The 27679-nt window shown below is 51.6% G+C and overlaps 9 protein-coding genes across 9 annotated transcripts; 4 read left to right on the top strand and 5 right to left on the bottom strand.

Annotated features, from left to right (window-relative positions):
• Positions 1 to 4432: 4432 nt before the first annotated feature.
• On the bottom strand, positions 4433 to 5828 carry N7458_007924 (uncharacterized protein; the record flags this gene model as incomplete). The annotated part of the gene is made up of 2 exons (XM_056911306.1): positions 4433 to 5672; positions 5761 to 5828. The coding sequence occupies 2 exons, from the start codon at positions 5826 to 5828 to the stop codon at positions 4433 to 4435; spliced, it is 1308 nt and encodes a 435-aa protein (XP_056764132.1).
• A 3875-nt stretch (positions 5829 to 9703) lies between these two features.
• Positions 9704 to 12117, bottom strand: N7458_007923 (VHS domain protein; the record flags this gene model as incomplete). The annotated part of the gene is made up of 8 exons (XM_056911305.1): positions 9704 to 9904; positions 9969 to 10528; positions 10582 to 10972; positions 11043 to 11327; positions 11379 to 11672; positions 11752 to 11827; positions 11892 to 11979; positions 12051 to 12117. The coding sequence occupies 8 exons, from the start codon at positions 12115 to 12117 to the stop codon at positions 9704 to 9706; spliced, it is 1962 nt and encodes a 653-aa protein (XP_056764131.1).
• Positions 12118 to 12426: 309 nt separating this feature from the next.
• Positions 12427 to 13681, top strand: N7458_007922 (ribosome biogenesis TSR3 family protein; the record flags this gene model as incomplete). Its single annotated transcript, XM_056911304.1, has 3 exons — positions 12427 to 12668; positions 12729 to 12865; positions 12936 to 13681. 3 exons carry the CDS (start codon positions 12427 to 12429, stop codon positions 13679 to 13681), a joined length of 1125 nt encoding a protein of 374 aa, XP_056764130.1.
• A 2300-nt stretch (positions 13682 to 15981) lies between these two features.
• On the top strand, positions 15982 to 17238 carry N7458_007921 (phosphatidate phosphatase App1 family protein; the record flags this gene model as incomplete). Its single annotated transcript, XM_056911303.1, has 1 exon — positions 15982 to 17238. One exon carries the CDS (start codon positions 15982 to 15984, stop codon positions 17236 to 17238), a length of 1257 nt encoding a protein of 418 aa, XP_056764129.1.
• Positions 17239 to 17540: 302 nt separating this feature from the next.
• N7458_007920 (uncharacterized protein) lies at positions 17541 to 19385 on the top strand (the record flags this gene model as incomplete). The annotated part of the gene is made up of 1 exon (XM_056911302.1): positions 17541 to 19385. One exon carries the CDS (start codon positions 17541 to 17543, stop codon positions 19383 to 19385), a length of 1845 nt encoding a protein of 614 aa, XP_056764128.1.
• Positions 19386 to 20240: 855 nt separating this feature from the next.
• N7458_007919 (GOLPH3/VPS74 family protein) lies at positions 20241 to 21573 on the bottom strand (the record flags this gene model as incomplete). Its single annotated transcript, XM_056911301.1, has 5 exons — positions 21277 to 21573; positions 21110 to 21182; positions 20937 to 21089; positions 20361 to 20857; positions 20241 to 20291 (listed from the first exon to the last, which is right to left on the bottom strand). The coding sequence occupies exons 1-5, from the start codon at positions 21541 to 21543 to the stop codon at positions 20241 to 20243; spliced, it is 1041 nt and encodes a 346-aa protein (XP_056764127.1). The 5' UTR covers positions 21544 to 21573.
• Positions 21574 to 22614: 1041 nt separating this feature from the next.
• Positions 22615 to 23433, bottom strand: acpA (acyl carrier protein; the record flags this gene model as incomplete). The annotated part of the gene is made up of 5 exons (XM_056911300.1): positions 22615 to 22700; positions 22780 to 22828; positions 22899 to 22979; positions 23090 to 23107; positions 23218 to 23433. 5 exons carry the CDS (start codon positions 23431 to 23433, stop codon positions 22615 to 22617), a joined length of 450 nt encoding a protein of 149 aa, XP_056764126.1.
• A 327-nt stretch (positions 23434 to 23760) lies between these two features.
• Positions 23761 to 24584, top strand: N7458_007917 (NuoI/complex I 23 kDa subunit family protein; the record flags this gene model as incomplete). The annotated part of the gene is made up of 3 exons (XM_056911299.1): positions 23761 to 24023; positions 24131 to 24396; positions 24454 to 24584. 3 exons carry the CDS (start codon positions 23761 to 23763, stop codon positions 24582 to 24584), a joined length of 660 nt encoding a protein of 219 aa, XP_056764125.1.
• An 870-nt stretch (positions 24585 to 25454) lies between these two features.
• On the bottom strand, positions 25455 to 27193 carry N7458_007916 (putative 60S ribosome biogenesis protein Rrp14; the record flags this gene model as incomplete). The annotated part of the gene is made up of 3 exons (XM_056911298.1): positions 25455 to 26927; positions 27043 to 27129; positions 27179 to 27193. The coding sequence occupies 3 exons, from the start codon at positions 27191 to 27193 to the stop codon at positions 25455 to 25457; spliced, it is 1575 nt and encodes a 524-aa protein (XP_056764124.1).
• Positions 27194 to 27679: the final 486 nt, after the last annotated feature.

Here is a 27679-nt window from a genome sequence, read left to right as displayed (position 1 = left end):
CATACTCCCAGTATAATGGGTTGGGCAAACAAACACTCCTCCATTCTCTTTTCCACATCAGCTCACCTTTCGCGTGGTGTAGCCACAGTCTGAGTCTTCTCTCGCCTTGGATTTCCTGCTTTTCTCCACGGGCGCTTTTTCCGGGGGCCTTTCTTCTTCTTGGAATTTCGGGCTGCTCTAGCCCTGTCTTTTTCCTGTGATAAATCCTGCGCTGTGGATAGTTGATATCATCTTCGTCTGACTCGTCCCTACGTTGTGTACTTTCAGAGTTTGTCATATCGTGGGCCAACGTCTAACCATGGACCCTGAACGGCCTCTATAGCCACAATGAATCAGAGCAATGAAAGCAACTCGGTGCATGACCGAGTCAATTGTCAAGGAATTACCCTGAACTGTAAAGACCAAATATGAGTTTTCTGTAAAATGGCGTGACACTTTGCACGATTAACAAAATCTCTGCATCCATCGTCCGCGTAAACGGGAGAATCGCAACAATTCCGATGTCTAGAGTGATCTACGGTAAATCCACAAGGAAATATTTACCATTGGCGTCTTATTTGTGGCCTCGGGCATGCCGGCTTTCGGAGATAGCATAGCAGCGAGAGTCAACCAGACCTGTAGAGGTAGATCAACCTATAAGGCCGCTATTTGATTCCAACTTTGTGGAGACCCAGCCAGCACCGTGCTCGAGGGTCCTCACCTCGCATCCTGAGTCGCTACAATCCATGATCCATCACGCACGTTCCATGCCGTCCCAGGCATCGGCACCTGGATTTGTGATTATTCACTGCACCGAGTCCAACCGTGCCCAATCGTGTGCTGTACAGATTGCTTATCCTGATCTCCCATTTGCCCGCCTCCCTTCTCCCCCACGGTTTCGCCCGCCAGTATAGACTGTACATAGCAGTTGAACAGCCGCATCGTGTCGATCATAACTCTACTTTTATCGGGTCATCTGCTCGGTGGATTCTCTCGGCTTGGCTCAACACGAGCTGGGTACCAGGGTTCTGAATTGAATGAACAGGGGATTCCATTATTATTGATCAATGAGTGTTTGATGCCTGAGTTTGTTCTTTATCATGGCAGGCTTGTGGTTGGTTGGTGAGCGTCGCCGGATTTGGAGAGACGTCTCGTCCGAATGTGTTATAGTGTCTGTTTCTTCAATGGTTCGCACATACTGTATGCTCTGAATTTTCATGAAAAGGTACGTTCTACTGATGTATTCAATAGCTTAAGATGTTGTCTCTCTAATCTTGCATTAGTGCGATATCAAAGATCGACTAGGATCTGCATGTGGCGTAGCGTAGTTTATATCATGCAAATACCGCATGCGGTAGTTATAAAATGAACTAAAGTCCTCTATATGATCTATATGAAGTACACCATGATAAAAGTAAGCCGTGTTAGCTGCCATTTAAGGCTAGACCTTGATGTTCATATTGCAAGGCATGGTCATCGCTAGAGGACCTTGACAAGTTTATCGCCGTCGTCTAGACCCCCTGTCAGAACCTGGAAAGGCGAGAGGGGCGCAACTCTCTCAGCCGCCACGAAAATCTGGAGAAAACACGCAACAGCAACCCGATCGATCACTATGATCCCTGGCTTCACTTGCCACGGGCGGTCAGTCCAGGCCTGGTCTTTCGCTTGGACCTCCCCACTACCCGCTGGAAGCACTTATACAGATCGGGGTTGCGGAAGAAACCTTCCTGTTGTTGGTGAGAATGCTGATTGGTTGATCGAGTCAGCTTGGATACGGATCTGATTGCTCTAGCTGACATGTGTTTATATGTTGTTATTCGACGGGTATATGTTTGTGGCGGTGGCTTCAATCAAATTCATACAAGCGAGGCTGCAGAGGCCTGTGCCAATATTGTTTGTCGACAGAAATGGCAGGGGCATAGAGAAAGAGAGATAGTATCGCGTGCCGAACCATCTAAAACACGCAATCAGTTCTAGAACGAATACCGAGACAAGTGTGTTATCAGGAAAGAGTCTTTCTCTCATAGACTAAGGTACCCAGTAGATATGACAGCCTCGAACATCGAAAGAAACGAAAACAAGGTAGCGGATAGCTGCATATGCAGCTGCACATGTGCTTTCCACATGGAAAGCCCAAATGCAGCAGTCTAGACCGTTGGCAGATGGGGCCTATCAGGCCATCCGTCGGTGAACTCGTGCCATCTGAACACGCCATCACGCTGATAATCCAATTAGAAATGCTCAAGTGGCGAGCTGGATAATAGCTCCCTAACAGGAAACCCCCTCTTCCTCCTGTACAGAGTAAGCCGATAAGGATAAGTACCCGACTAACCTGATTCCATCTCAACATCAGCTCGCCCACCCCTACTCCGCATAAAAGCACCAGAACGAGCAGCGCGGCGCCCAAGAAAAAGGCATCCGCATCACACCAATGGCCGGTCCGGATGCATGCACGGGGTTCCGATTGCAGAGGCCCTTTAATGGGACTACTCCACCGCGATCCATTTCGATCCTTGTCTGCCCCGGCAGAGCCCCCGTCTGATCTCTGACTTATCCGCCTATCGGCTGTCGCCCCACGGGCGAGCGGTACGGGTGATCCGTGGATACAGATTGGCGCTAGTCCTAGAACAGATAGATGGTCTGTGCGGAAGCTGCAACCTTAACCCCGCAAATTTCGTGCTTGAGCTCGTGCAAGTCTGCAAGTTTGAGAGTAACCTGGACGCTTGCTAGAAGTGAAGTTATAACCTGCCACTAACTATCATGAATAATCAAAAATCCAAGCTCTTTCCGCAGTTCAACTGTAGAGTTATCCGGGGTATTCTCTCCGTACAGAGCGATACTAAATCACACAAGGCTGCAACCTGTAACAGTAAGCATACAGCGTACAGTCCTAGTACGCTATCCAATTGGTAGCTTGATTAACCATCATGCACCAAGGACCCAGATCCGTTCCCTCGGGAACGCCAACCTTACAGATTACCCCAATCGCCTCCCAAATAATGCCCTGCCCCCCCCCCTAAATCTCTGCAAGGCACGGGGGAGGGAAACGTTGACCTCACAAAGCATTAACTCGATAAGGTAACTGGTGAAATTGAATTAACTGAGCAGCGCAAAATCCAAGCCCATTAACTCAATGCTAGCAACTAGCCGATGACAAGCGCGAGGAGAAACCCCCCCCTCACGCCCCTCAATACCTAATCAGGGAAAGCAAAACGAGCTGATATGGCGCTATTCTTCACGCGATAACGCTCGTCATGCTGAGTATTGGGCGTGTATTGAAACTTAAGCGTATCTTACTCCTTGAACAAACTTCGTAATTGCTGTCGTTTTTGAACAAAAGTACCTGGGGATTTGCCTGGTTGATGCGCCGTTGCGACCGTGGCTATGGTGATTTGGAATCATCGCCAAATCTGAGATCACAACGGCGGAGGAGGAAGGGTGATGTCAGGGTAGTGGGGTGATTCCTACCTCCAGTTAAGTAACAGGGAGGATGGATGGGAAGCATGAGCATTAGCGGTCTGGTTAGCTGATTGGTTAATTTGGCAGTGAAGGCCCAAGTACCTCGAGTACCGTGGATGGCCTGAGGTTTTATGAGTCGCGCAATAAGGGCTGTCGAAACAGCGATAGGCTGTGGAAGGAGAAAACTAGAGTTTCCGGTGGAAAACGCTGAATTAGCTCGAGCTGGGAGCTTTGAGCTGGATATGGAGCTGGAGCTGGAGCTGGAGCTGGCACGGCCCGTGGGAGGGGATTTGTAGACAGTGGCTCGTAGTGGAGAGAACATGACCTCGAACAACTTGGAAGATGCTGAATTTCGCCGGAATAGGTACTCCATTGATTGTTTGCGGTCAGTGAATGCAACTGTACAAGCGCAGTCCCTGGGGATACTCCCATGGACGTAGATCTGCTGCACGAATAGAGGTACAAAGAGAGGAGACGAAGGAAAAAAAAGCCGCAACTTGAGTTGTCAAAAAGGTATAGATTCAAAGTGAAATTTCGTTTCTCATGAAGTAGTAGATGGGAAAAGTAAGTAGCAATGTGGATCCTGCCCATCCCTGGGACTAAGCTGTATGGTTCGGAAGCTGCGCTGAACTGGATTGCACACGCGCCCCTCCTTTCCCCTCATCCGAGTTCCCAAATCCAAAAGAGCCCAAGTCCCGAATCCCGCGAAAAGTTAACGCCTGGCTTTGGAGCACGCAACGCATTTCTCATAATGGCGACATTGAAAACAAAGTAGGTAGTAGTGATAGATCAGAGAAAAATAGGAAAGACGAGAGAAGAAGCGGACAAGAAATCCAAGATATGGTACAAAGAGCAAATGTACAAGCCAACACAGTCATATACATCAAAAGAAACGGGGGAATCATGTAAAATAGCCCCTCAAGAATGAAAGGCAGAAATAAAAAGTGCAAAATAAAAGACAAGTGTGAGAAAGGAAAGTAGATCGGGAGATGCTTTAGCAGGAGACCGTACCAAAGTCATCTAGAGCCACGAACTCTTCGAAGCCAAAGGGCTCCCGCTCAGGTAGGGACGTGTTACCCAAGCCAAGAGCAAATTGGCTGAACTCGTTGTAATCAGGGTCCAGCTCCTCATGAGAAACCATAACGCCATCACCGCCCTCACCCTCTAGCTTGACCACGGCCCCACCTTGGCCAGTGCCCAAGGCGGTAGGAGACAGAGGGGTGTTAGGAGTGGGACAGAACTCGGGTGTAGACTGAGTCTCCGCAGAATAAGACTCGATCTTGGGGGAGCTGGTGTTCGACGGAGCAACCTGGGCCAGATGTGTGCCCTGGGTGAGGAGATGGAGGTTGTGGAAATTGTTGCTAGGCTGAGAGTGGCCGCGGGAGTGACCGTGGCTGCTGCTGGGTCCGGATATGGACGCGGCCGGTGCAATGGGGGGTGCAAGGTGCTGCACTGGCAATTCTGGTGCGGAAGCCAGACGCTCTCTGAACTGGCGCATTTGAATGGCAGCTGCTGCATCGGTGGGCATCTGTGCTTGCTGCATCATCTGTTGCTGCCACATATGGACGGCCTGGGCATCGGTGGGTGTCTGGCTAGGAGTGGGGACCTGCTGTTGCATAGGCGCCCAGCACATCTGATTCCAGGAGTGAGCCGGGGTCTGCGCCTGAACGGCGTAGGCGGGAATTTGCGCTGATGAGGATGCCGTAGTGACCATTTGGGAAGGGAAGCTGTTAGAGCCGTCCATGCAGCCCATGTATGATTGGGCATTTGAGTCAAACGTCGTCGTGGGCGACACCAAGTAGCCCTCCCCAGTAGTCGCGGGGCTGGTCATCGAGTTGGAGTCCATGCCTTGCGGGAATGGAGATCGCAGATTCGACAGGTCTAAGCTCATCTTTCGTGATGAGCCTCCCTCGGAAGCACGCGGTGTCAGGCTTGCCCTACGGCTGGCAATCGAAGATGCCGCGGAGCTGGAGTTGGCCCTGGCAGCAAAGGCCGCGAGCAAGTGGCGATGGAATTGCTCTTCGATCTGCATGTTCTGTGCTTGCAGCATGCGAATGCGCTTCTCTTGATAGCGCTCATCAACTTCTTCATACATGGCTTCTTTCTCAACAATCTCCTTGGTGATATGGAATGCCTTGCCAGTGCGTTTCTTATGCAGCATTGACGCCCGATTGGCTGATTCCAACCGCGCATCCAAGCTGCGGTCCTTTCGCCGCGAAGCAGCAATAAAGGCCCTTGAAGCATGTTAGTTTATGTTTCTTTCTCTCTCTCTGTATACATCGGATAGGAGGCGGTAATCCTTCCATGAGCAGAAGTACGTACCTCTCCTGATTCTCCTCCCGAGATCGGGGAACAGGAGAGATATCCTGATCGAGATCTGGCGAGGCCATCTCGGACAAGAGAAGAATGAAGTCGGTAAAAGGAAATAAAAGTGATTGATCAACCAACGGTGTGGATGAGTGTAGATCTGAACTAGGATTGTGATATCAATCTAGAACCAGTGGAGGTGGAGGGGGATTGAAAGGCAATAAAAAGGAGGAGGGGAAGGATATTAAATAATAATAACGCCTGCAGCCCTTCAAAGCCTTTTTGCCTGAGTGGTTCAGTACTCTGGAGAGGCCGTTTCCCGATTTGACTTTCTTGGAGGGGGCAAGGCGAGCTGTCAGGACGAGGGCAGTCTCGCAGAAGCTTGCGAGAGCGGATCCATGGGACCCAAGGCGATCGCAGTTGGGACGCCGAGAAAAGTCTCGTTCAGATTCGAGCCATGGAATCGCTGGACCACTGGCCCCATACGGCCCAGGATGGCCTGGCGGGCCCTCGATGGCTCATTATTTGCACGGCGAGCCCGTTCGATGGCGCCACAGTGCCGCGTTCTCTCAGTCAACTGTACTCCGTGATACGAAAGATAAAACGGGGAGGGGATGAAGAGCTGGCGATGGGCGATGGGCTGTTTGGTGAGCCGGTGTTGGTAGCGAGGGTCGTCATTCGCTGCAGGTCAAGGCCCGGATACTTGTTCCCGTTTTCTGGGATTCCCTCTGCACCTTTGCTAGGGTTCCCTGGGCGGATCCTTGGGTCTCCAGGCCTGAGAAAAAAAAGGATCGTAAGCCAGGCTTTGGCTGCTGCTGCAGGCTTGGCTTGAGCAGAGGCAGACAAGAGGCCTAGACCGGGCATTTGGTATCACTGGGAGTGGAGCACGTTCTCCAAGGTCACTCCCCCCACGATGCGACTTTGCACTGCGCAGATCTTCCTAAAGCGGGTGTGTACTCGTGGGTGAACTGGCGATGTCGTTTTCCTGATCGAACGAGTGGTTTTTGCGTCTCTCTCTCTCTCTCTCTCTCTTCATTATTCCAGTAGTACTAATCGCAAGATTCTTTGACGAGGAAAAAGACTGGAAAGAGAAACTGGCCCCCGCCGCAGAATCCCACGTGACCGAATCCGGCGTAGAACGAAAATTTGGATCTTCTCTTTTGTACGGAGTATACTCCCCCCGTGCAATCAACGAGGCTCGAGAGAAGGGGACCACGCCATTCTAGCGACCCGACGATAACAACCCCCTAATCCTCCCAACACGAGGGTTCCTGCAGCCCGATCCGCACGGGGCTCTCTTATCCTCGTCGCACGGACGGTCGATGCCTGGAGATTTCCTCCCCATGCCCTCGATGGGATAACTCAAAAAGAAATAAAAATCAATGCAAGCATCGGCGATCGGCCACGCTTAGCGTCAATTCTACGCATTCCCCCAATCTGAGCTCATATTGCGCCCGACTGATCACTGGCATTGCATCTCTACTCTACGACGATCTTTTGACAACCGTAGCCTACTAGCCACAGCGCCCGTGCTGCGATCGACGCGCATAGCCACTTGCCTCGGAGAAATCCCAAGATAGCGTTGGCGTTGGGCGCTAGCCTGAGCGTTGAGCCAGTTTACTCTGCAGGAAGCCTATCGGAAGGAATGAAGGCGCCCGTCAGCCCCGATAATCCTGAGTTTCGACTGGTCCTCTACCAGTACCTCAATTGGAGTACAAGATACATTAGTGGAGGAAGCCACGAATAGTTCAAAAGTATGAAAGATTGGCCTTTCATTTCCATTTGCCTAACTTCGACCATTTCACCGCGCCGCCATGCACAATTCGGAGTAAACATCAAGACTCCATGTATCTATACATCTATATAGCCTCGAGCCTCAGCACTGCCCGGAAAACCCTTTGCCTCCTATGTCGCGGCAAGCCTCTCGAGCCCATTTCCACGGGTAACACTGCGGGATGCTCTCCTCGGCCCTTGGGGCTCGCCACCTTTCCGAGCCTTCCATGGTCTGCCCTTCCAAATGGCCTGAGCAGACGCCCGTTGCTGGCCGCTGCTGTATTTGTCCGGCCGAACCTAAACCTCTTCAAGGGAGGGCCAAGATACGGATTCTTTTGTGTCGCCACTGAACGTTTTGGGCAGGTCGGGCGCTCCGAAGACTTCACATGTTATGAAGTACGCAGGGCGTGGGGGTGTAGAATTCAGAGTATGTAGGGCTGTCATTGTAGCAGTGGTTCCAGCATCAACCGAGGGTTGTCGAGGATGGGCCAGCAATTACATGGTCGTGAACGTGGGATTCCAGAGGGCTCTGCTTGATACTGCCTGTATACATCCCCTCATTGCTCTAACTATACGTTCGCTTCTATGGATGCCTATAGGTCTAATTCTCTGGGTAATGTCTGGATGGTACTTTTGCAAGACTAAAATATACTCTTTTAAACATGTCCGTGCTTGATTCAAGGCCGTGGTCTTTAGATACTTTCTCATAGATACATTACTACCACCTCTGTCCATACACATGCAGCTCCAAAAAGTCTTATCACCCAGCAATGGTTGCTTCCATACTGATTTCCACAAACAGAAAAGTCCTTATTAGAACACCTTTACGACGTCAATTTAGCAAAAAGCTCACAGAGATCCAAAATCCTGAAGGATCTGGTGTTACGTTCGGGCGAACAGTGGAGTGCCATCGTGGCGGCTCCACAGCGGACCATTCGGCTCTCTCAAGAGATCCAGTCCAGGACTAAGAATACCCAGTCGCACAGCATGCTCATAAGAGCATCCTATGTAATCCAACATCAGCACAAAAATCTCAGAATCGAAGCTCACATCATTTAACTAAACAAGATAATTTCAGACCCGCTCAGAGCGACTGCAATCCATTCGGAGAATCATCGGCGGGCCACAGGGCCAATTGTCCACCCCACCCAAGTTCCAAGTTCCAATAGACAATCACCCATTTCACCGGAATTCTTATCCATCCTGACCAATTTCTGACAGATAACTTAAAGCAAATGAATGACACAATCGCGGACATAGGCGCCGTTCTTTCCTCAGATCTCACTGTAACACACCAATCTACACTTCCCTCCCCGGAGAGAGAAATCTGGAGGATCTCCGACGAGAAGTGCCGGATCGGCATGATCGACATAATGGCCTTCCAGGAACGACCACCCGGCCCTGGGGATCGAGCGCCACGGTGACGCTTTAAAAGTGCGACGACGACGAATCCCAGCGCGCACGAAGCTCGGATTTTGCTTTAGGCTTTTGCCTTTGGGGACTTGATGCGTCCATGCGCGAAGGCGCTTCGGGGAGAGATAGAAAGGGGTCTTGCCTAAAGGGGTAGAGGTCGGATGGAAGGAAGGACTTCAAAAGTTTATCAGTTAACCTGGGTAATTGATCTTAAAATTCCTGTACTGGACTCTGGAGTCGGGAGATGAGGAAGGATTTAAGCTTACTCCAGGGCTGTGGCGGAGGAATCTACGGGAGATATGATATTTGGCATTTGTAGTCGGTGAAAGCAATGCGGGGGAATTCCACAAGGTGATCCTTTATAAACAGCATGAGGGTGGACGCTAAGATTCAAGAGGCCAAAATAAAGACACGAAAACAGAGAACAGGGTAGAACAGCACGGGAAATTTGTAGATCAGAGACGACAAGAGAGCAGAGCCAACAAGGCTCACCAACGTGCATGACGAGAGAGAATTTGACCGAATATCATAGTCCTTCTGGTCTCCTCAAAGCTCGCATTGAATGTCCTCAGACTGTTACCAGCCCAACTAGCCGAGGAAATACCATCCCCGGCCGGACGGCAAATTTGAGATTGAGACACAGTGGTAGAAGACATCCGCCACCAAAGTCGGACCCTAGTCAGGCTGTCCGCCTTGTGGGACTGGTTTCCGCCGAGGAACTTCGAGCTAAGAGAATCTTGAATCTTCAGGCAATTTGCACGCATGCTTCTTTTCAAGCAATCCCTAGCGCTGGAACCATGCCTTGCTCCTCGCGAGCCTCGGCACCAAGCCTGTAGGAAACCTTGAATCGAATTTTCACTGAATTGCCCTTTCCATTGTCGATGCCATCCAGGACCATCTCCTGCTTCACGCCATACTGCTGCTGTGGAGCAACTTCTCGGCCAGATTGGGGGCGGAGCTGTAGGGTGTATGACTAAAGACGAATCAGTAAACCAGTTGGGATCTCAAGCTTGACATATCCGGAAGGTAGAATTTACCTTTTCCACTGCGACTTGGAAGTGCAGTTCCCCAATAGGCTGGGCGGTGGTGTTAGAGAAGACAGCTTGAATGTGGATTTGTCGCGGCACACTTGGCACGCGACGAGCGACAAAGTCGATGCGGAGCTGCGAGTTGAGCACGAGCACCTTGTTCGTGGAAGGCAAGACATTGCTCGGTGGTAGCGAAGATGCAAAGTTCCACTCGTCATCTTCGGCTGCGGGCGCTTGTCCTGTCGGCTGCGGCTGTGATGGTGGACTGACACCACCTGCCAAGTCAAGCAATGACGAGGATGGCGCGGGTGGCTGGAAGGCCCCGGACGCTGGCTGAGGACTGGCGGATACCAGTGCTGCAAATGGATCGGCTGCCTGCGGAGGAGTTGCAGTCGATCGGGGCTGAGGCGAGACACCAGGGGCTGGGGTGGATGACTGAGAGCTGGGCCGGGACGAGTTCATAGATGCGAGAATATCATAGCTCGGTTTGAATGCAGCTGGTGCTTGCTGCGAAGGTTGAGGAGAGACCGCAGGCGGAGATGGTCCAGTCTGTAGTGGAGGGAAGCCCACTGGAATTTGGGTTTAGTGACTGTGTTTTTTCGAATCATACATTTAAACTTACTCCTGGAAGACCCCAGAGAAATCCCACCACCAAGAACTGGGCCCTCATCGCCGAGGGATAGTCCAAGAAGGTCATTTTCCAATGCACTCCCACCCTGGGATGACGGCTCGGCATTGCCATTGGAACTCGGGGCTGGCTCGGGATCAAAGTCGATCAACGAGAATTCATTGTTTGCATTCTTGGACACGCCAGTCGTGGTACCCAGAGTGCCCTTGGGAATTCTCGATGCCGCATCGAAGTCGCCCTTTCGAACCAGCTTGTAACGCTCAATAGTGCGGTGTATGCTGTCATTGATTTCCAGCAGCTTATGAACAGCTTCAGGGTCTTCCGATTCCTCCTCGCACATCTTCTGGATCTTAGGATGCGCACTTTGAAGAGCATTGGCAAGCTCCTATGAACGAGGGAGTAAGTAACAACACGCGCTTATCTGCTCATCTGGGAGAGCGTTGTAAATCACTGACCTCAAAGACATCTCCTTCAGGAACACCGTCGCCGGGTTTCTGGCTCTGCAACATCTCCTCCAGAATCTTAGCCTTCTGCTGCACCTTGGCAACTTCTTCTGCAGCCTTTGCACGGTAATCAGTTTTATGCCGGTTGTCATATCCAGCCATGACCTTCATTAACCGGTTAGCTTCCTGCAGGTCCGCAGGTGTGCCTCTCCGGATCAGCTCCTGAAGCTTAGCCGATTGTGCCTCCTTTTCTTCCTCCTCCATCTCCTCAGCCGAACGAAGGTTCTGATTGATAAACTGTTAGTATGATGTCTTGGATGAATGGAATTGTATAATCAAAACACCTACGTCACTCGGGTTCAGCACCGCCGCATCTTCACGGCGAACTTCTGGGAATGCATAGCCCTTGTATAGAAGAAGACGGTGCATATCTCTGATGAAACCTAGGTCCTCCTTGTAGCGCGATGTCTGGCAAATGGTCTGGCGCCACTCCTCAATCGACTCCAAGATGCGATGTTGAACCCGCGAGGGGCGCATAGGCGGCCGCTCGGGGAATCTCCGAACCAATTCATTGAGAAATTCCTTTGTACTGATTTGGAGGTGGAAGGGGTATCCGCAGTTTTTCACACAGATGTCGAGGAGCTAATTGTGTCGGAAAGCTAGCTGTCAGCTTCGTCCCGCGCGCCAGCCTGTCATCTCCACTCGAATCGGGTCAACGTACCGCCAACGCCAACAACGCGATGTTCTGGTTCCGGGCATTGATAAGGTGGACGATCTCGACAGCGGCTTCTCGGGGTCTATGTATGCAAAGAAAGAATCAGCATTGCGCAGCCTTCTGAGACTTCAGCACTTCCGACTCACGCATTGCCTTTCTTGGAGTTGACCAAGTCCGCAACTTCGAGGTTCAGGGCCAGATTGGGCTCGTAATTTTGTGGATCGCAAGCATTTCCTGAATAATGTGGAACGTCAGAGAGCTGTCCTTGTCTATACAAAGGATCAATGATGTGGGTGTCAGCTCACGGATTGCTCGCTGTAACGGTGATAACCCGGGCTCAGCATAGGCACCGAAGCGGTCCCTAGCCGCCATACGTGCGGAAGCAGCCTCCAGGATGACGGTGGGGGAATCAGCAAGGAGGTTGATCGGATAGTATGGGATAGAGGAGCTCGAAAAGTCCTCTGGCGCAGTTTGATGTGGAAAGAAGGACTGCCCCCGCAGCTGTGGAAGTTGTGTAGTTAGATGGAGACCTGAGGAGGGCGGGCGGCGGGCGGAGTGACTCGCACGTGTGGCGCTTGTCCTTCAACTGGATTTTTTTTTTGAAACTCCAACAAAACGCAGCAACCAAGTCTCAACGAGACCAGATATCCTCCTCAGCTCCTTTATTTACAGTCACCAACTATGGTCCGTCATAAAAAGGACAACTTCTCGCGTGGAGGCAAGAAATCCTCCAACCCCCGCCCCCGACCGGTGCCCCGCGGCGATGGCGATGACGCTGCGCCCTCTTCGCGACCGGCATTCAGAGCCGCCTGTTGGGACATGGGACACTGTGACCCGAAGCGATGCTCTGGAAAGCGCTTGATGAAGTTGGGATTGATGCGCGAGCTTCATATTGGCCAACGATTCCCTGGCGTGATCGTTTCGTATGTGCACACCCCCGCCAGTGTTTCCCGTGCCTCGCCTACTAACAGCTGGATGACCAGGCCCAATGCGAAGAAAGTTGTATCTCCTGCCGACCGCGAGCTGATGGAACAACATGGTGCTGCAGTGGTTGAATGCTCCTGGGTGCGAGTCAAGGAGGTGCCTTGGTCACGAATTGGTGGGAAATGCGAGCGCCTGCGTACGTCTTTGCTGTTGCGCCAAAGAATGCACCAAGGAATCGCGTTTGACTAATATACCAAAATATATAGTGCCATACCTGATTGCTGCGAATACGGTCAACTACGGCAAGCCCTGGAGATTGAATTGTGTCGAAGCGCTGGCTGCTTGCTTCTACATTTGCGGACACCCGGAGTGGGCAAAGGAAGTCTTGAAGAATTTTAGATACGGTGAAGCATTCTTGGAGATCAACTCTGAACTCCTTGATCGTTACGCTGCCTGTCAGACTGAAGAAGATGTGAAGCGAACGGAGGAGGAGTGGCTGGTCAAGATTGAACAAGAGTACGAGGACAGCCGCGTAGAGGGAGCAGACGACATTTGGACTGTTGGAAATACCAATCGACACCCCGCAAACCAAGAGTCGGGCGATGAGGATGAGGATGACGATGACAAAAGTGGAGAGGATGATAGTGAGGCCGAAGAAGAGAGCGAAGACGAGGAAGACAAAGACCCGTTTGCAATCTCAGACGATTCCGAAGACGAAGAACAAATGGCCGAGATACGACGCAAGATCCTGGAGTCCAAATCATTCCAAAACCCTTCCGCATCAGACAGGGACCAACCGGAGAAGATTGCACGGCCAGAACAGCCTGTGTATGTCGATTCAGATGCCGAGTCTGGCTCTGCTGGAAGCGAGGACGAAGATTTTGACAACATCATCAACGCAACTACGGTCACAGATCGCACAGGCATTAAGGAGATACAGCAACGGCGGGGCAAGGAGACTGTCAGTGCCTCATTTTCGCGGACGGAGATTTCTGCACCAAAGAGATGGTGAAAAGAGAAATTCGAGTGGTATTAATGTGTATTCACTGACATAATACGAGAAAGAGAGCATGAGAATACTCATATTTCTGGTCACATAAATCTTGAGAGAAGTCGTCTATTATCTCGCGAAACAAGGACGAGGTCCTGAATAGCAGATGCGATCTTCCGGCAGTCATTCCATCCTGGTTTCAAGTGCAAGGCTTTCTTCAAGCTCGGCTATCGCCATCTCAAATCATTACTGTCCCACCGACTGGATGGATGAGCAAGGCCGCGCAACTCTCATCAATTAGGCCAGCTAGCACGTCAACAAGCATTTCTGTCTGATCGAGCTCAATCGTGCAAAATTCTGGGATAGTCAAGGGAGTGATGTCGCCACGCACTCTCAAGCCTCCATCAGGAAGCATCCCAGGATCTGTTGTATGCTCGGGTAAATCCCTTCCCAGCCCTCCCCACGGCGCTATCCAGCCAACAAGAATTAAAATCAGGACATCCTAAAGCCTCGAAATAGTATCGTGAAAAAGATAGAGTTTCCAGTCATCGTGAATCCCTTCCCTAAAAGCCGCGTGATCCTCTGCGTTGGTCTCTGGTTATACATTTCGCGCGATTGCCCATATTGGGCGTTCCTTGACATCGTGTGCACTCCTTCGTGCGATGCCTCGGCCACTCATGTGTCAATGAGTGCCCAGCCGAGTTGTAAATAAATGGATTTACTTCGTTGTAAATGGGAATTCCGGGGGATTTCGTTCGGCGGGTGGTCAAGTGTATCCATGGTCGTGGAGACGGTTGCAATGGTATAGAACGTTGATAATTCATGTTCAATGAGGTATGAGTCGATATATGGAACAGCGCGAACTGATCTGCTTGGAAAGATGAGATTTTTGCTTCTTGTTGTTTCTGTCTTGCATAGGAAAGGCTATATAATGTTGAGAAACAGTATTGGTAGATATACTGTTGGGCGAAGGGATACCTTCCTCTTGCCCGCCACTCGCCTCCTTGAAGGCGTTGATCAACCACCATTACCACCACCATTTGTTGTCGCTGTAAGGGTGGCAACTGATACTTATTCCAAGACTAGGATAATGCAAGGTCCATGGTATCTACAGGTAGGGGCGGTTGTGCTAACCTTGTCTTAGACTACGATCTCACTTGAATAAGAGATGTGAAACATCGTTACAGATCTGAACCAGATTATATCAAGGATTTCTATTTTGTTCAATATTATTAAGAGACAGATACCTAGGAGGAGGACCTTGGGGGAGACAACTGTCAAGGTACATGAATACTTCTTATAGCCCTACGTATACTAATGGAGCAGACCACTCCTAAGTTAGTGTCGCCGATTTTCCTAAAGCATGGGATTTCTTATATACCTACTAAGAACCCTAGGCCAAAACGACCACAGATGGATTCTGTCTTCTAAATGTTCCGTCGGATTGAGAACTCCGAGTTTTATGGACTAATAGACAGCGGGAAGACGGATGTTGATCATGCACTGACTATAGACCATTACTACTCGATGTACGGCAGAGCCTCTGCGATGCTCTCTGAAGCTGCTGTCTATGAATAAATCAAGTCAACCCCATAATATTTTATTAGAACAGGATAATATACTGAGTGTAAAGTCAAGTCCCATGTGCAGGTGGGATCGCGTGACGGTCGTAAAAATAAACCTCGTGCTTGGGACACCCGCGCTTGAGCCTTGTCACTCAGAAACCTTCCAAACAGCCTTCCTGGAGATTACGGGGAACGCTCCAACCTTATCATACAGGCACTGCCAAGGCTTGGCCTTGGATGAATTACAGGGCCCAAGAATGAGATCCTGGCTGTCCTTTCTCCCTGCGAGTATCCCTTTGCGATACGTCTAACACCCTCCCTCCGAGGTGAATTCGTATGCAGGTTCAGTCAGCCCTGCCAAGCCACGTCCGTTCGCCTGACGGTTCGAATGATGGCAGTCACCGGGCCACTCAACTGACTGAACGGGCTTGGCCTTAGGGTTCACAGCCTCAAACGCGAGAGCGATCGGATGGGGGAAAAACTAAGAGAGAAAGTAATCCCGGGGGGGCTATCAGCCTCTCGGCGCTAAGAGGAGATCGTCTCACGCTATATGTTCAGCTCCGATTCCTCAGATGAACCACCTTCAGAATCTTTCGTCTTCTAACACGTAAACGGCTTTCTAGTGGGGGTATTTATCGAAGACGATTGTCCTAATTCCCCTACTTCCGTTGGATCTCATCGCCCAACTTCTACTCATACATCAACAAACACCCAAACCGGGTTAGTGATTGCGAGCAAGGCTGGAAACGCATAATCATGGCGCAAGAACAACTGGCCAAACCTTCGGCCCCGACCACCAAGCCCAGTAAAACTGGGAACGCAGGCACCGATATTGCACAGCGACCAACAATGCCAGAGCGTCGTGGGTCTTCGTTGCTAGATTTCTTCTCCTCATTCTTTGGCTCGAAGAACCCCCTCGCCCACGCTGCGGACCCACGCAAACACACCGTGTGGTTGCTGGATAACACGGCCTATCAGCCTGTCTTGGATACACCGAATCAAGACCACACCGCGCAAGCATGGCAGGCGGAGTTTGTCGCATGTATCTTTGAGAAGGGGGGTCGCAAAGATGTTGGTAAGCTTGTTGCTGCGATCGCTGATGATATCGGTATCGATGGGGAATATGGCTCGGATGATAAGGAGACACGCGAGCGTATAGAGAAGCGTGTACAGCCTTTCCTGGACCAGGTTTCTCCCGCGCGAACGGTGAAGCTAGAGATCACCATAGATCGAGCCAAACAGATGCACCACCTAGGCGGTTCAGATCGCAACGGCATCATCAGCCAGATTGTCAACCTCGGCGCATCTGGAGTGACCGATGGCACGGTCATCCACCCACGAGCCCACCACTTCGACGGGCCGATGGCAAGGATGGAAACACGATTCGCTGCGCCCGAGGGCTGGATGGTAATCTCGGATATCGACGACACAATCAAGCGGACCATGACGCTCGAACCAACAGGTATTCTTCGCACGACCTTCGCCGAGGAGCCCGTGCCTATCACCGGCATGCCGGATTTCTATCGGCATATACAAGACAAGTTGAATCCGACGTGGTTCTATCTCTCAGCCTCACCCTACAATCTGTATCCATTCCTGCACCAGTTCCTACACGAGAATTATTGCCCGGGAACCTTGATTCTGCGTGACTATTCCTGGATGGATATTAGCGGGCTGATCAAGTCCTTGACTGAAAACACGCAAGAATATAAGGTTGATCGGATGGAGAAGATCCAGAGTTGGTTCCCGCGACGTCGGGTGCTTTGTATTGGGGATTCGACGCAGAAGGATCCCGAGGCATATGCGGAGATGTACAATCGTTATCCGGGTTGGATCCATGCTATCATTATTCGGAAGGTTACTGATGTGGAACATATGGAGGAGAAGAACAAGCCCGAGCGGTTTGAGGAGGCATTCAAGAATGTCCCGGATTCGGTGTGGACTGTCTTTGAGGACACGCAGGAGTTGTATGCTTTTGTTGACGCGCTGGGAGTGGACGATCGGGCCCTGTAGATACCATGATTATTCTCGTCTTATTGCATATACCTTTCGTCTGAGAGACGTCCTTCTTTAAGTATTTTCCTAGATTGAGGGGTCTTACAGCCAGAATAGGAAGTAAATATGACCTAATAAATCTCGCTAGTAAAATCCGCGCGACTTTGGTGACCGTGGCAATACTGACCTAACTTCCGTCATATGTAGGTCAACATGAGAACAATAGGCCGCACGCTATACATAGTATAATGGAAGGACTGTGGCCTTGACGAGGAGTCGAGAGAAAACATGAACATCTTTCTCGCAGTTCAACACTGAAAATGGACCGTAGATCATCGCGGAACGATTACGCCCCTACATCGGAAGACAACGAAATCAGCCTGATACCAGCAGACAATGTATCACCATCAAGCTACACATCCAGCCAGGCCGCCGATATCCCACTGCCGACCATTAAAAACGACAAGCGAGCATCAGCGGCAGGCCGACGAACATCGACAAACAGCAAGCGGTCATCAGCAACCCTCAACGCTCAAAAGTTCGTGCCACTCTCCATGCGAGCCCTCTACTACTCCGTCGAAACAACAACAGACCCATCAATGGAACCAATCCCTGACGGACCAGTCAGCCCTAAACCTCGCCGCTTCAGCAACCCAGGCACACAACTCATTCTCGATCCAAATTTCCCAACGCCGCAGCCTTCGCCGCAAGAGTATCTTCTCAAGGTACAGACTGCCGCATTCTGCCATGATGAGATGCGCCTAGCGTCAACGCTGAACCCGCCGAAGACCACGCCGCAGATCCCACTGCACAGTCTCTGCGGGACAGTAATCAGCACGCCGACGCAGGACCTTGAACGGCCTGAAGGATCGAAGTTCAAGATCGGCGATACTGTCTGGGGCGTGACGAGTTATACTCGTGATGGAGGTGCGGCAGATTATGCTGTTGCCACGGAGTCGGAGCTTGCGCTAAAGCCGGCGAATATTGGGGCCCAGGAGGCTGCTGCGCTGGCGTTGCCTGGGTTGACGGCGTGGCAGGCGCTGTTTCGGCATGCGGAAATTGATCCCGATGCCTCTGTGAATGGCCATGGTAAGGGGAAAGAGAATGAGACTGAACATGGGAACGGATATGGGAATCGAAATGAGCAGCGTAATGGAGGTGATCAGAGAAGAGGGAGTCCTTGGGCCCATGGGAATGGCAATGGTGGTGGTAATGGGCAGAGCATGTTCAGAACGGACATATTTGGAGAAAACAACAGATCCGGCAGTGGCAGGAACTACGTGAATGGGAATGGGAATAGAAACGGCTACGCTCAGAAAAAAAGCATCTTCGCCAATGGTTATGGCAACGGCAGAGGCAACGGCAACGGTCAAAGTTGGCTAAGGAAGAGCGTGGATGGAATCAACAATCTCGTGAGGACCGCGAGTGCGATTACCGGTACAAATGGAACTATCAATGGCAGTGGCAACGGCCACGGGTATGGCTACGGCAGACGCCGTAGTAGTTGGCGAAGACCAAGTGGTGGTATATGGAGAAGAAGACGAGGCTCACAGATGAAACTACGCGTGTTAATCACCAACGCCCGCGACAGCGAAGTCGGCCGAATCGCCGTGCAACTCCTTCGCGCAGAAAAGCTTTTCTCATTCGCCGAGCGGCCGTGGATCTGCGTAACCTGCACACCCATGGAAGCAGATATCGTGCGTGGAAGTTGGGACGTGGACGAGGTCATCGTTCTCCCAAACATGCCCGAATTCGACGAGTGCGACTTGGGAAAGGTATTCCGAGCTCAGCGGTGGGATCCTGTTGATGTGGTCTTGGATTGCTTTGGAGGAGCTGTCTTTCAACAAGCCCATTCACCCATAGTTGTTCAGGATGGAGGCGCAGTTTTGACGGCCGTGGATCCCTGGCCGGCGCAGGAACCGGCGATTTCTGACCCGCTTGATACCCTTGGCCGACGAAATCGTGGCCTGAAGACGGTGTTTGTGCCTGTGAACCCCGATGCTACCTCACTGGCACGCATTGTAGAGCTTGTCGAGAGCAATATGGTTCGAGGAAGACCTGAGCAGGTCACAGATCTTATGTACGCAGATCGATTGTTGAAGGACCATGCCGTGGCCGCTGGTGCTGCTCGCCGAGGAGTCATGATGGTGGTTCGCGTCAATTGAATGCCCTGCCATGGGACAGACTTTGTTTCAACTGGAGGAAAGAGGACTAGGGCTAGAGTTACTTCAGAGTTCAGTTTGAAATTGATATTCCACAGCTCAATGTGCAACCAATCTAGTCTCCAATCTCTTGTACGGGCATGATTTGATGACGGCCCCAAAACCCAAATTAAGCAGAAACAAGAAAACACCAGGCGATAACACCCTAAGTCAATTAAAGATGGCCATGTCAGAAGACAAATCAAGAACGTAGAAAAGATTTTCCAAGAAGAGGAGAAAGAAAGGCCCAGCGGAGAATTGGGTATGCTGGAAATTGATCGCATGTGTCAAGCCAGGAGCGATAAAACCGCAGAAGCTTGAAGGAAAGTCGAAGATTCAATAAAAGGCCCAACAGAGGCTGAAAGACGACCTGGATCAGTCCACACCTATGATGACCTTGAAAATTGCGTCAGCTTTATCCGCGAGGCCCGGCAGTACTCAAAGTTCTGAGAGAAAAAATATTTCCTTTTCGGGTCCACCAAACGAAGAAGACAATTGAGCGAGAATAGAAAAGTGAAAGGAGAAGGACTAGTGACCAGGGAAATCGATCGGAAGCTCAGAAAATATTCCATACAAGAATGAATTTTGACCAGACAGTCCAATATGACAAGGAAAGACGCTCTGCCCAATTCCAACCCACATGATGACAAACTACATGAGTGAACAGAAGAGAAGTAAAGTCCCCATAGAAAACGGGGAAGCCAGAACACAAGGTGAAACCCATGGAGAGATGGTAGAGAATGGAATGAGGCGGGGAGATATAGGGGGGATAGAAGAAGAGAAAAGGACACTGTATTAAAAGCGAAACGGTATATCCGCTTAGAGGAGAGAATCAAGTCTGGTGAAAACGCTCAGGCACGCCGCGACAATCTAGATTAATAAGTTAGCGACCTGGGGGCAGATTGACTATAGCGGCATCAGGTAGGACGGAAAACATACCTCCAATTGGAGCTCCCGATCCTTGTTGCCCCGGTTAATCTCCTCGTTGATTGCCTGAGCGAGGTTGGCTCCGATCGCCTGCGAGCCACCAGCCCGACGACCAAATGGCCATTGCGAGTATTCAGCCAGAAGCTCATCTACCTGCGCAAATGCTCTCTCGCGAGCCTCATGGCTCATCGTCACAAGAGCGTTCTCCAGGACGTTGGCCGCATATGCAGCACACACCATCGTCACCGTACGAAGGTAGCGGAACTCGGCGTCCTCAGGGAGCCATGGGCTTGGAGGAATAATGACTGTGCGGTTACTGCAGATATTGCGTACTCGTTTGTGAAGGTCGTCCTTGGCACCGCCGTCGGCCACGGGGTGTGTGGCCATGTCGAAAAGAAGGAAGTTGCGCTTCTCCGTCCGCAGGATACCCTTATCCACAAGGCCCTTGGCCAATCGTTCGCGTACTTGTTTCAATTGATATCCGATCTTCATCAGGTTCCAGGTCTCGCCTATATGAGGAGAGAATCACCGATTAGCCTTCCTGCCAGGTTGCCGGGAGCCCTTTCCACGTGGTCATAGGACACATACCACTCATCAAGTCAATCCAAGAGTTCACACTCATCTTCTCGCTTGATTTCATCATCTTTAGCGCCTCGTCCAGCAAGACTTCGCCGGTCAATGTATCGTCGACGACCTCGATGATGCGGTCGGCCAGGGAAAGCGTCGCCGCGACGAATCCTTCTGCATGCTTATCCGGCCACGGAGCGCAAGTTCAATAACGATACACCCTCGCAGGGCATAGGAAATGTTCTCGTTCCAGAAGGACAGGTAGCCCTATATTACGAAACAGTCGCGCGTCAGCATTTCAGGCTCCCGATGATCGGCCAGCATATGTCCCTCTATCCCCTTTGTCCTCGACCAGGCTTACCTGCTTATCTTTCAACCCCAGCAATAACACCTCCTCCATCAGGGTCAGCTTCGGTTGCTTGCTTCGTTCTTCGGTTTCGCTGAGGTCGCGGGGGTCGAATGCGATCTTGTGGCCATTCTCCGCGTTGGTGAATGAGGTCTCCGGACCGCGAGTGTCCATCGCGGAACCGTTCCTCGAGACAGGCGAGGATACGCGGCTGTCATCTTGCTCGTCTGCGCCAGCGGCTCGACCGCCGCCTCGTCGGCGAGTCAAGCCCCCGGAGGACATGAGGATACCGGTTGAGGGGGAGCGGTGGGGGGAGGGTGGAGGAGAGAGTGAAAGAGAGACGCAGTGGGCGTCACAAGACTACTAGGAGTCGTATATCTGTTTCTTCAATCACAAAGAGCCGATCGGCGTGCCGGTCGCAGTGAGCATTAATTGTCCGCGTCGAAGAGAGATGTCAGGAAGTCACGAGAGTAGACCGAAAGTCTAGCGTTGCCGCTTTCTCAAGTGGGACCGGTCGGCGTCAGGGGAAACCAGGGACCGAGTGGATTAGCAGGCAGCCAAGGAAGAGTATTCGGTGAATCTGGTCGATCAATTCTTGGAGACTTCCCTGATAGTAAGAAGCGAAGAAAAAAGGATCAGGGAAAGGAGAGAAAGAAGGCAAGTGTGTTTCGGGAAGGATAAGCGGGTTGGGGTCGAAGTTAGTTCGGGCCAGGTGAGGTGGCTCTTCTGGTAGCATGACAGCGCCGGACGAGCAACCAAAGAGCCTCAGTACTATTTCATGTACGTCCACTGTATATTTCCACGATATGGTCAGCAAAGGCTTCTTACTCCCAACCCGCTATCAAAGATTGCTTTTAGCTATAACGGCCATCGTTTTGCGCAGTTTTGATTTCTTTTTTGACTGTCAGCGCACTCTCCAGAACATCCGATCTCGGTCTAGTCCGGTCCGGCCTCTCGTCTACTTTTGTATCTTTCGTTCATACCAAAAGCCTTGAAGCAGAAACCTAAACCATGCAATAAGACCAAATCTAGGTTGTTCTCACAAAGTATCGTAAAATGGGCCGAGGGAGAGAGAGAAAGAATAGAGAGAGGAGAAAGAAGCGGTAGCCCGCAATCTGATACTGCTTCAAAACTGCATTCACAATGATATACACGATATAGAAGGATGAGAAAAAAAACACTGGCATGTATTTCAGCATACAGAGCAGCGCCTGAAGCCACGAAGATTCGCTCTCCAGAGCGAATTTCCCGGCGGACGCCACCATCCCGATTCATTTTCTATCCGACTGCCCAAACGATCGGTCCCCGAGGTCTTCAATTAAGTATTTAGTGGGCTATGCGTCAATTTTTACATTAGCTTGAGTCAAACACAGAGGTAAATAGGAAGCTCGTGAACATACCATCGGGCTGAGCCTGGATGTACTCAACAGCCTTCTCAACTGCTCGCACACATTCACACGTTAGCGTCCATCGTCGGACATGAGGTTCGGCACAGGTCACCACGGTCTATATACTTACCACTGTGGATCTGGTCGGCCTCCTTGTCGGGGATCTCAATGCTGAACTCCTGTTGGCGTGATAGTTAGCTATCTGCGGGGCGGGAGTCTTTTCCGAGGGAAAGAAAGCAAGTCGCATACCTCCTCGATGGCCATCACGACCTCAACGGTATCCAGGCTGTCGAGACCGAGGTCGTTAGAGAAGTGGGAGACGCCGGTGATCTAGTAGTTATGGTTATATCAGTATTGGTGGTGTTCCCGAAGTGCCCGATTTTAGCTCGTGGCGATGCCGAGGGCAACCGATGGGTAGATGTCGCGTTATCGAAACTGACCTTGCTGGCGTCGGAAACCTGAAAAGCGCGTGCATGTTAATGAGTTGATTCAACAAGGATTCGTGAATTTGCAATGTGCGAGACAGGTTCACATCGCGAGTCCACAAAAAAATAACATTCTGACGCACCTTGTCGAAGTTCTTCAGCAGGTTGACTATCCGGCCCTCAATCTCATCCTTGGACAGACCAGCGGGGGCAGAGTAGAAGCGGATGCTCTGGGAGACAAGGCTGGGAGTGAATTGAGCAGCAATGGGGGAGCTGCGGATCTGGAAGGGAGCCGGGGTCTTGACAGCGGCACGGGGGGCGGAGGCCCTCAAGGAGCGGACAATGGCGGAGCGGAACATGGTGAATCGGGTATATGAAACGAGCACAGAGGCTTCGAGTCGAGCAGAAACTGATCGAGGCGGGAGGGTGGGGAGAAAGAGAGGGATGGATGAAGGGAGATGGACGGGAAGAGAGGGAAAGAAGATGGTCGGAAGTGATGCTCCTGCGCAAAATCCTGCCGCCCGCCAATCAGCGCCCAGCAGAAGTGAATGACCTAAGCCCCGAACCTGCGAACACCTCCAACCTCACCAAAGCACTTCTTCCCCTACCTCCCCTCCCCAGCTACGACCTTCCTCCTCCCCACCCCCCACTCTCCTTCATCTCAATCGCCTCTCTGCGTCCTCGTAATGGCCACCTCTCGCTCGGTCGCCAGGCTGGTCGCCTACCGCCGGTCTCCCTTCATGCCGATCGGGTCAACCGCAAACTTCTCTTCCTCGGTGTCCCGCGCAGCAACCCCAGCGGGCCCTCCTCAGCCCGGTTTCCGTCTGCCCCCGCCTAAGCGCTGGGATCAGGACTCGGAGTCTTCTCTCGACAAGGCTAGCAAGTACTTCCTCATGGCTGAGATCTTCCGCGGCATGTACGTGGTGCTGGAGCAGTTTTTCCGCCCACCGTAAGTCTCTCTGCCAACGACTGCCGACAGAGCCAATTGCATGTTGGACACGTCATGCAGGCTCGATTGAGCTGGAATCGACTGACACGATGCCTCTTTGCTCTTAGTTACACTATCTTCTACCCCTTCGAGAAGGGTCCCATCTCCCCCCGATTCCGCGGTGAGCACGCTCTGCGTCGTTACCCCACTGGCGAGGAGCGCTGCATTGCCTGCAAGCTCTGCGAGGCCATCTGCCCGGCCCAGGCTATTACCATTGAGGCGGAGGAGCGTGAGGACGGAAGCCGCCGGACGACCCGTTATGATATCGATATGACCAAGTGCATCTACTGTGGATACTGCCAGGAGAGCTGCCCCGTGGACGCCATTGTGGAGAGTAAGTGAAAAACTGCGAAGGCATCAAACTATGATCTGACTGTCTTGTGTGCTTTAGCCTCCAATGCCGAGTACGCCACCGAGACCCGCGAGGAGCTCCTGTACAACAAGGAGAAGCTCCTCGCTAACGGCGACAAGTGGGAGCCCGAGATTGCGGCTGCTGCTCGTGCCGATGCTCCTTACCGATAATCAAATCGCTCCATTTCACCGTTACTCACCGTGACACTCAACACTTCCAAGATGCGAATGATGAACTTGGGCCCGTACAGGCGACCCGGGCTCAATATCAGAACGCGCCAAGTGGCGTACATCCAAAATCTAGAAAAGGGCTTCATACCCGCCCTCTTACCCCAGCACACCTTGTACATAAATCACCCTCGACCATGTGTTATCCCTCTGTCGTACTAGTCGATTCCCAAAGGAAGTTTTCGCTTCGTTCGGAAACTGAGCTCCTTTGTCTTTGTTTTCTTTTTTCCTATGTTCTGGAATAGCAGGTCTCTTTTATTTTCTTCAAAGCTCAAATTCGATTAGCAATATACCTGAATGATACAGTAAATCGTCTACATCGTTCAAATTTATGTCCTCAGAGCTGCTTCTATCTCTGCCTTTTGCGGTCTGCATCGAGGATATATATTCGGTTACAGGTTCCGGTCTAGGCTTTCCCTCGGTACCTTTTACAGCCTCCATGTACCTTCACTTTGACTAGAAACATGGATGCATCCTAAGATTGGATAAAGGAATTGAATTGGTAAAGGGTTGAACAAGATATATTTGTATTCACAAATAAAAAATGGATCGCTACCCATGCTGACGTACATACAAGACATAACTGCCGCTGAAACACAGCGCAAACACCAAACACCAGAATCCCCGGATGGATATTTCCCAGATCGATGTCTTAAAAACACTTTTTCTTTTTTCAAGTTGTGGGTATTCTCCAGCTTCTGCCGCCATCTGAGGGACGGAAGTAGGTTGAAATGAAGGAGGAAAGTTGAGAAGGCTACGGGCAAGTAGCCGTAGCTTTGAGGGAGAATGGAGAGGAAGGTTAGAGGAGAAAGATTATTTCTTCTTGCCGCCAACCTTGGCCTTGAAGCTGCCCTCAAACCCAGGGCGAGCCTTCTTCTTGCCACCGCCGGAGGGCTTCTTGCCCTTACCCTTGGTGCCTTTCTCGTCACGGCGCTTGCGCAGGTTCTCTTCACGCTTGGTTTGACGTTGTTCCTTCATGCGAGAGACAGTGTCGATGCGTTCTTTCCAATCCCGCTCCGACCTCTTCTTCGCAGTCTCCTTGCGCTTAAGGGCCTTCTTCAATAGAGAGGTGTCATCACGAACTCGTTCACCGTGGGCGCGCTTCTTGGCATTCAACCAGGCATCCTTCTCCTCCAGCTCGGCACGCTTCTCCGGGTCCATTTCGGCGAGGCGGGCCTTCTTGGCTTCGGCGGCCTTGAGATGGGCGGCGGAATCTTTGTCCTTGGGGCCGCGGGTCTTGGAGTGATCGCGGACGCTGGAGAGAGAGGCATCCGCGAGTTGACCGTCGGCGAACATGACATGGCCGAAGGAGAAGTTGTTGCTGGAGGATCCAACAGACTCGGCGGGGGAGCGAGGAGAGGCGAGCAGAGACCCGGACCCGCCTGGCGAGAACCGACGGGCCATAGCCTCATCCTTTTGGCGCTGTTCTTCCTCCTTAGCCTTTTGGCGCAATTCCTTTTTGTGTTCCTTGCGCTGCTCGGCCTTTTGTCTCCGGGAATCGATCAGCTCTTGACGGTTGCGTGCGGGCTTGCCGTTGAAGCCATCGGCGTGTCTCTTTGCTCGAAGCTCGTCGAGACGCTTTTGCAAGCGTTGCTTCAATTCTTCTGGAGTGGCTTTCAAGGCCTTGGGGTCGACCGACTTGGCATCGGTGGCAGTAGAAGGAGGGACAATGGAGGATATGGAGGAGCTGCCTGATTGGGGATTTGAGGCATCGGGGGAGTTACGGGTGGATGAGGCGGAAGAGGGAGCCTCGGGCTCTTCATTGAATTCCAGTGAGAATCCTTCCTCGGGGACTCCGCCCTCGAGATCGTCACCATCCTCGTTATCAGACACCGTGGGCTCCTCAGCAGCCTGTTCTGTCTTCGGTGTTGACTTCTCTGCAGCCGTGGAGGAGGTGTTCTCAGTTTGTTGCAGTTTTTCCTTTCTGGCACTCTCCTTCGCCTTCTTCTTCTCCTTTTGCGCAGCCTTCTTCTGGGTCTTCTTCTCCTCCTTCAGCTTCTTTCGAGCCTCAGCGTCGTCTGCCTTTGCTTTCGAAGCAGCGTCCGATTTCTCAGTCTGCTTTTGCTTCTTCGCCTTTTCTCCGCGGGTGAGACCCTCCCCGGGTAGTTCGGAGCCTAGTTCTTCACTGTCCGATGAGTCGCTTTCGAGAGATCCATCCTCACGCTTGCGCTTGCGAGCATTCTCATCCATTACGTCTTTGGCGGTCTTTGCGGATTCGGGACCCAACTTTGCACGTTTGGCCTCACGGGCTTGCTCTTTCGTCTGTTTTTTTCGTTTCCATTGATCCTGCATGTGCAGACAGCCATTAGATTAAGGGACCCCGAGAATTAAACGAGACAGTAGGCAGGGCGGCAAAATCGAGAAGAGGGGTTGATCAGAGGGGATCAGAGAGCGCACGTACACTGGTATTGTCTTCGCCGTAGTAATATTTGGCGGGGATTAAGGACAGTAAACCGTCGAATGCCTGCGCATGGCTGCGCAGTCGGTCCTGGATTGAGTTAGCGAGATGGACCGACCGAAAACGCTGCCTCACGAACCTCGATGTCATCCATGTTCCCGTGAAAATTCCCGAACTCTGAACTGAAGGCGAGTCGAAGTAGCCGCTACGAAAAATTTGGGGGTGAGGAAATCTTGGCGTTCTCCGCTCGGCTCCTTCACCGCCCACGCACAACAATTTTTGGCTGGTGGTCCGTGCTCGGTCGAGTATACCGGTGGGGACGAGAGCCATGATCAATTATTGCAGTCTTCAAAGGTCTTAAAATAGGAAATCGAGATTGAATATCTGTTGTTATTGTTCGTTTGTGATCTTGACTATGGAACCTTCACTGCTGTCATCCTCCAGGCAGCGATTCATCGTGAGTCATGATGACAAGTCACCTGACATCGTCTTCATCAAATCGCTGATCCCCTTCATACTCCGATGCTTAACCCCGAAATCCAATGGCATACTGTACCCCCATTTACCCCCCTGTGGTTAGCGAATATCATATCCACCCTTGATCCCCAAATGAGTGGATTGTACTGACGGCCGCTGTTTC

This window comes from Penicillium daleae, assembly GCF_028827525.1.
Source record: "Penicillium daleae strain IBT 16125 chromosome Unknown utg000007l_segment0_segment0, whole genome shotgun sequence".
Classification (NCBI taxonomy): domain Eukaryota; kingdom Fungi; phylum Ascomycota; class Eurotiomycetes; order Eurotiales; family Aspergillaceae; genus Penicillium; species Penicillium daleae.
The sequence above is the reverse complement of the archived record's forward strand: the minus strand, read 5'-3'. Positions and strand labels throughout refer to the sequence as shown.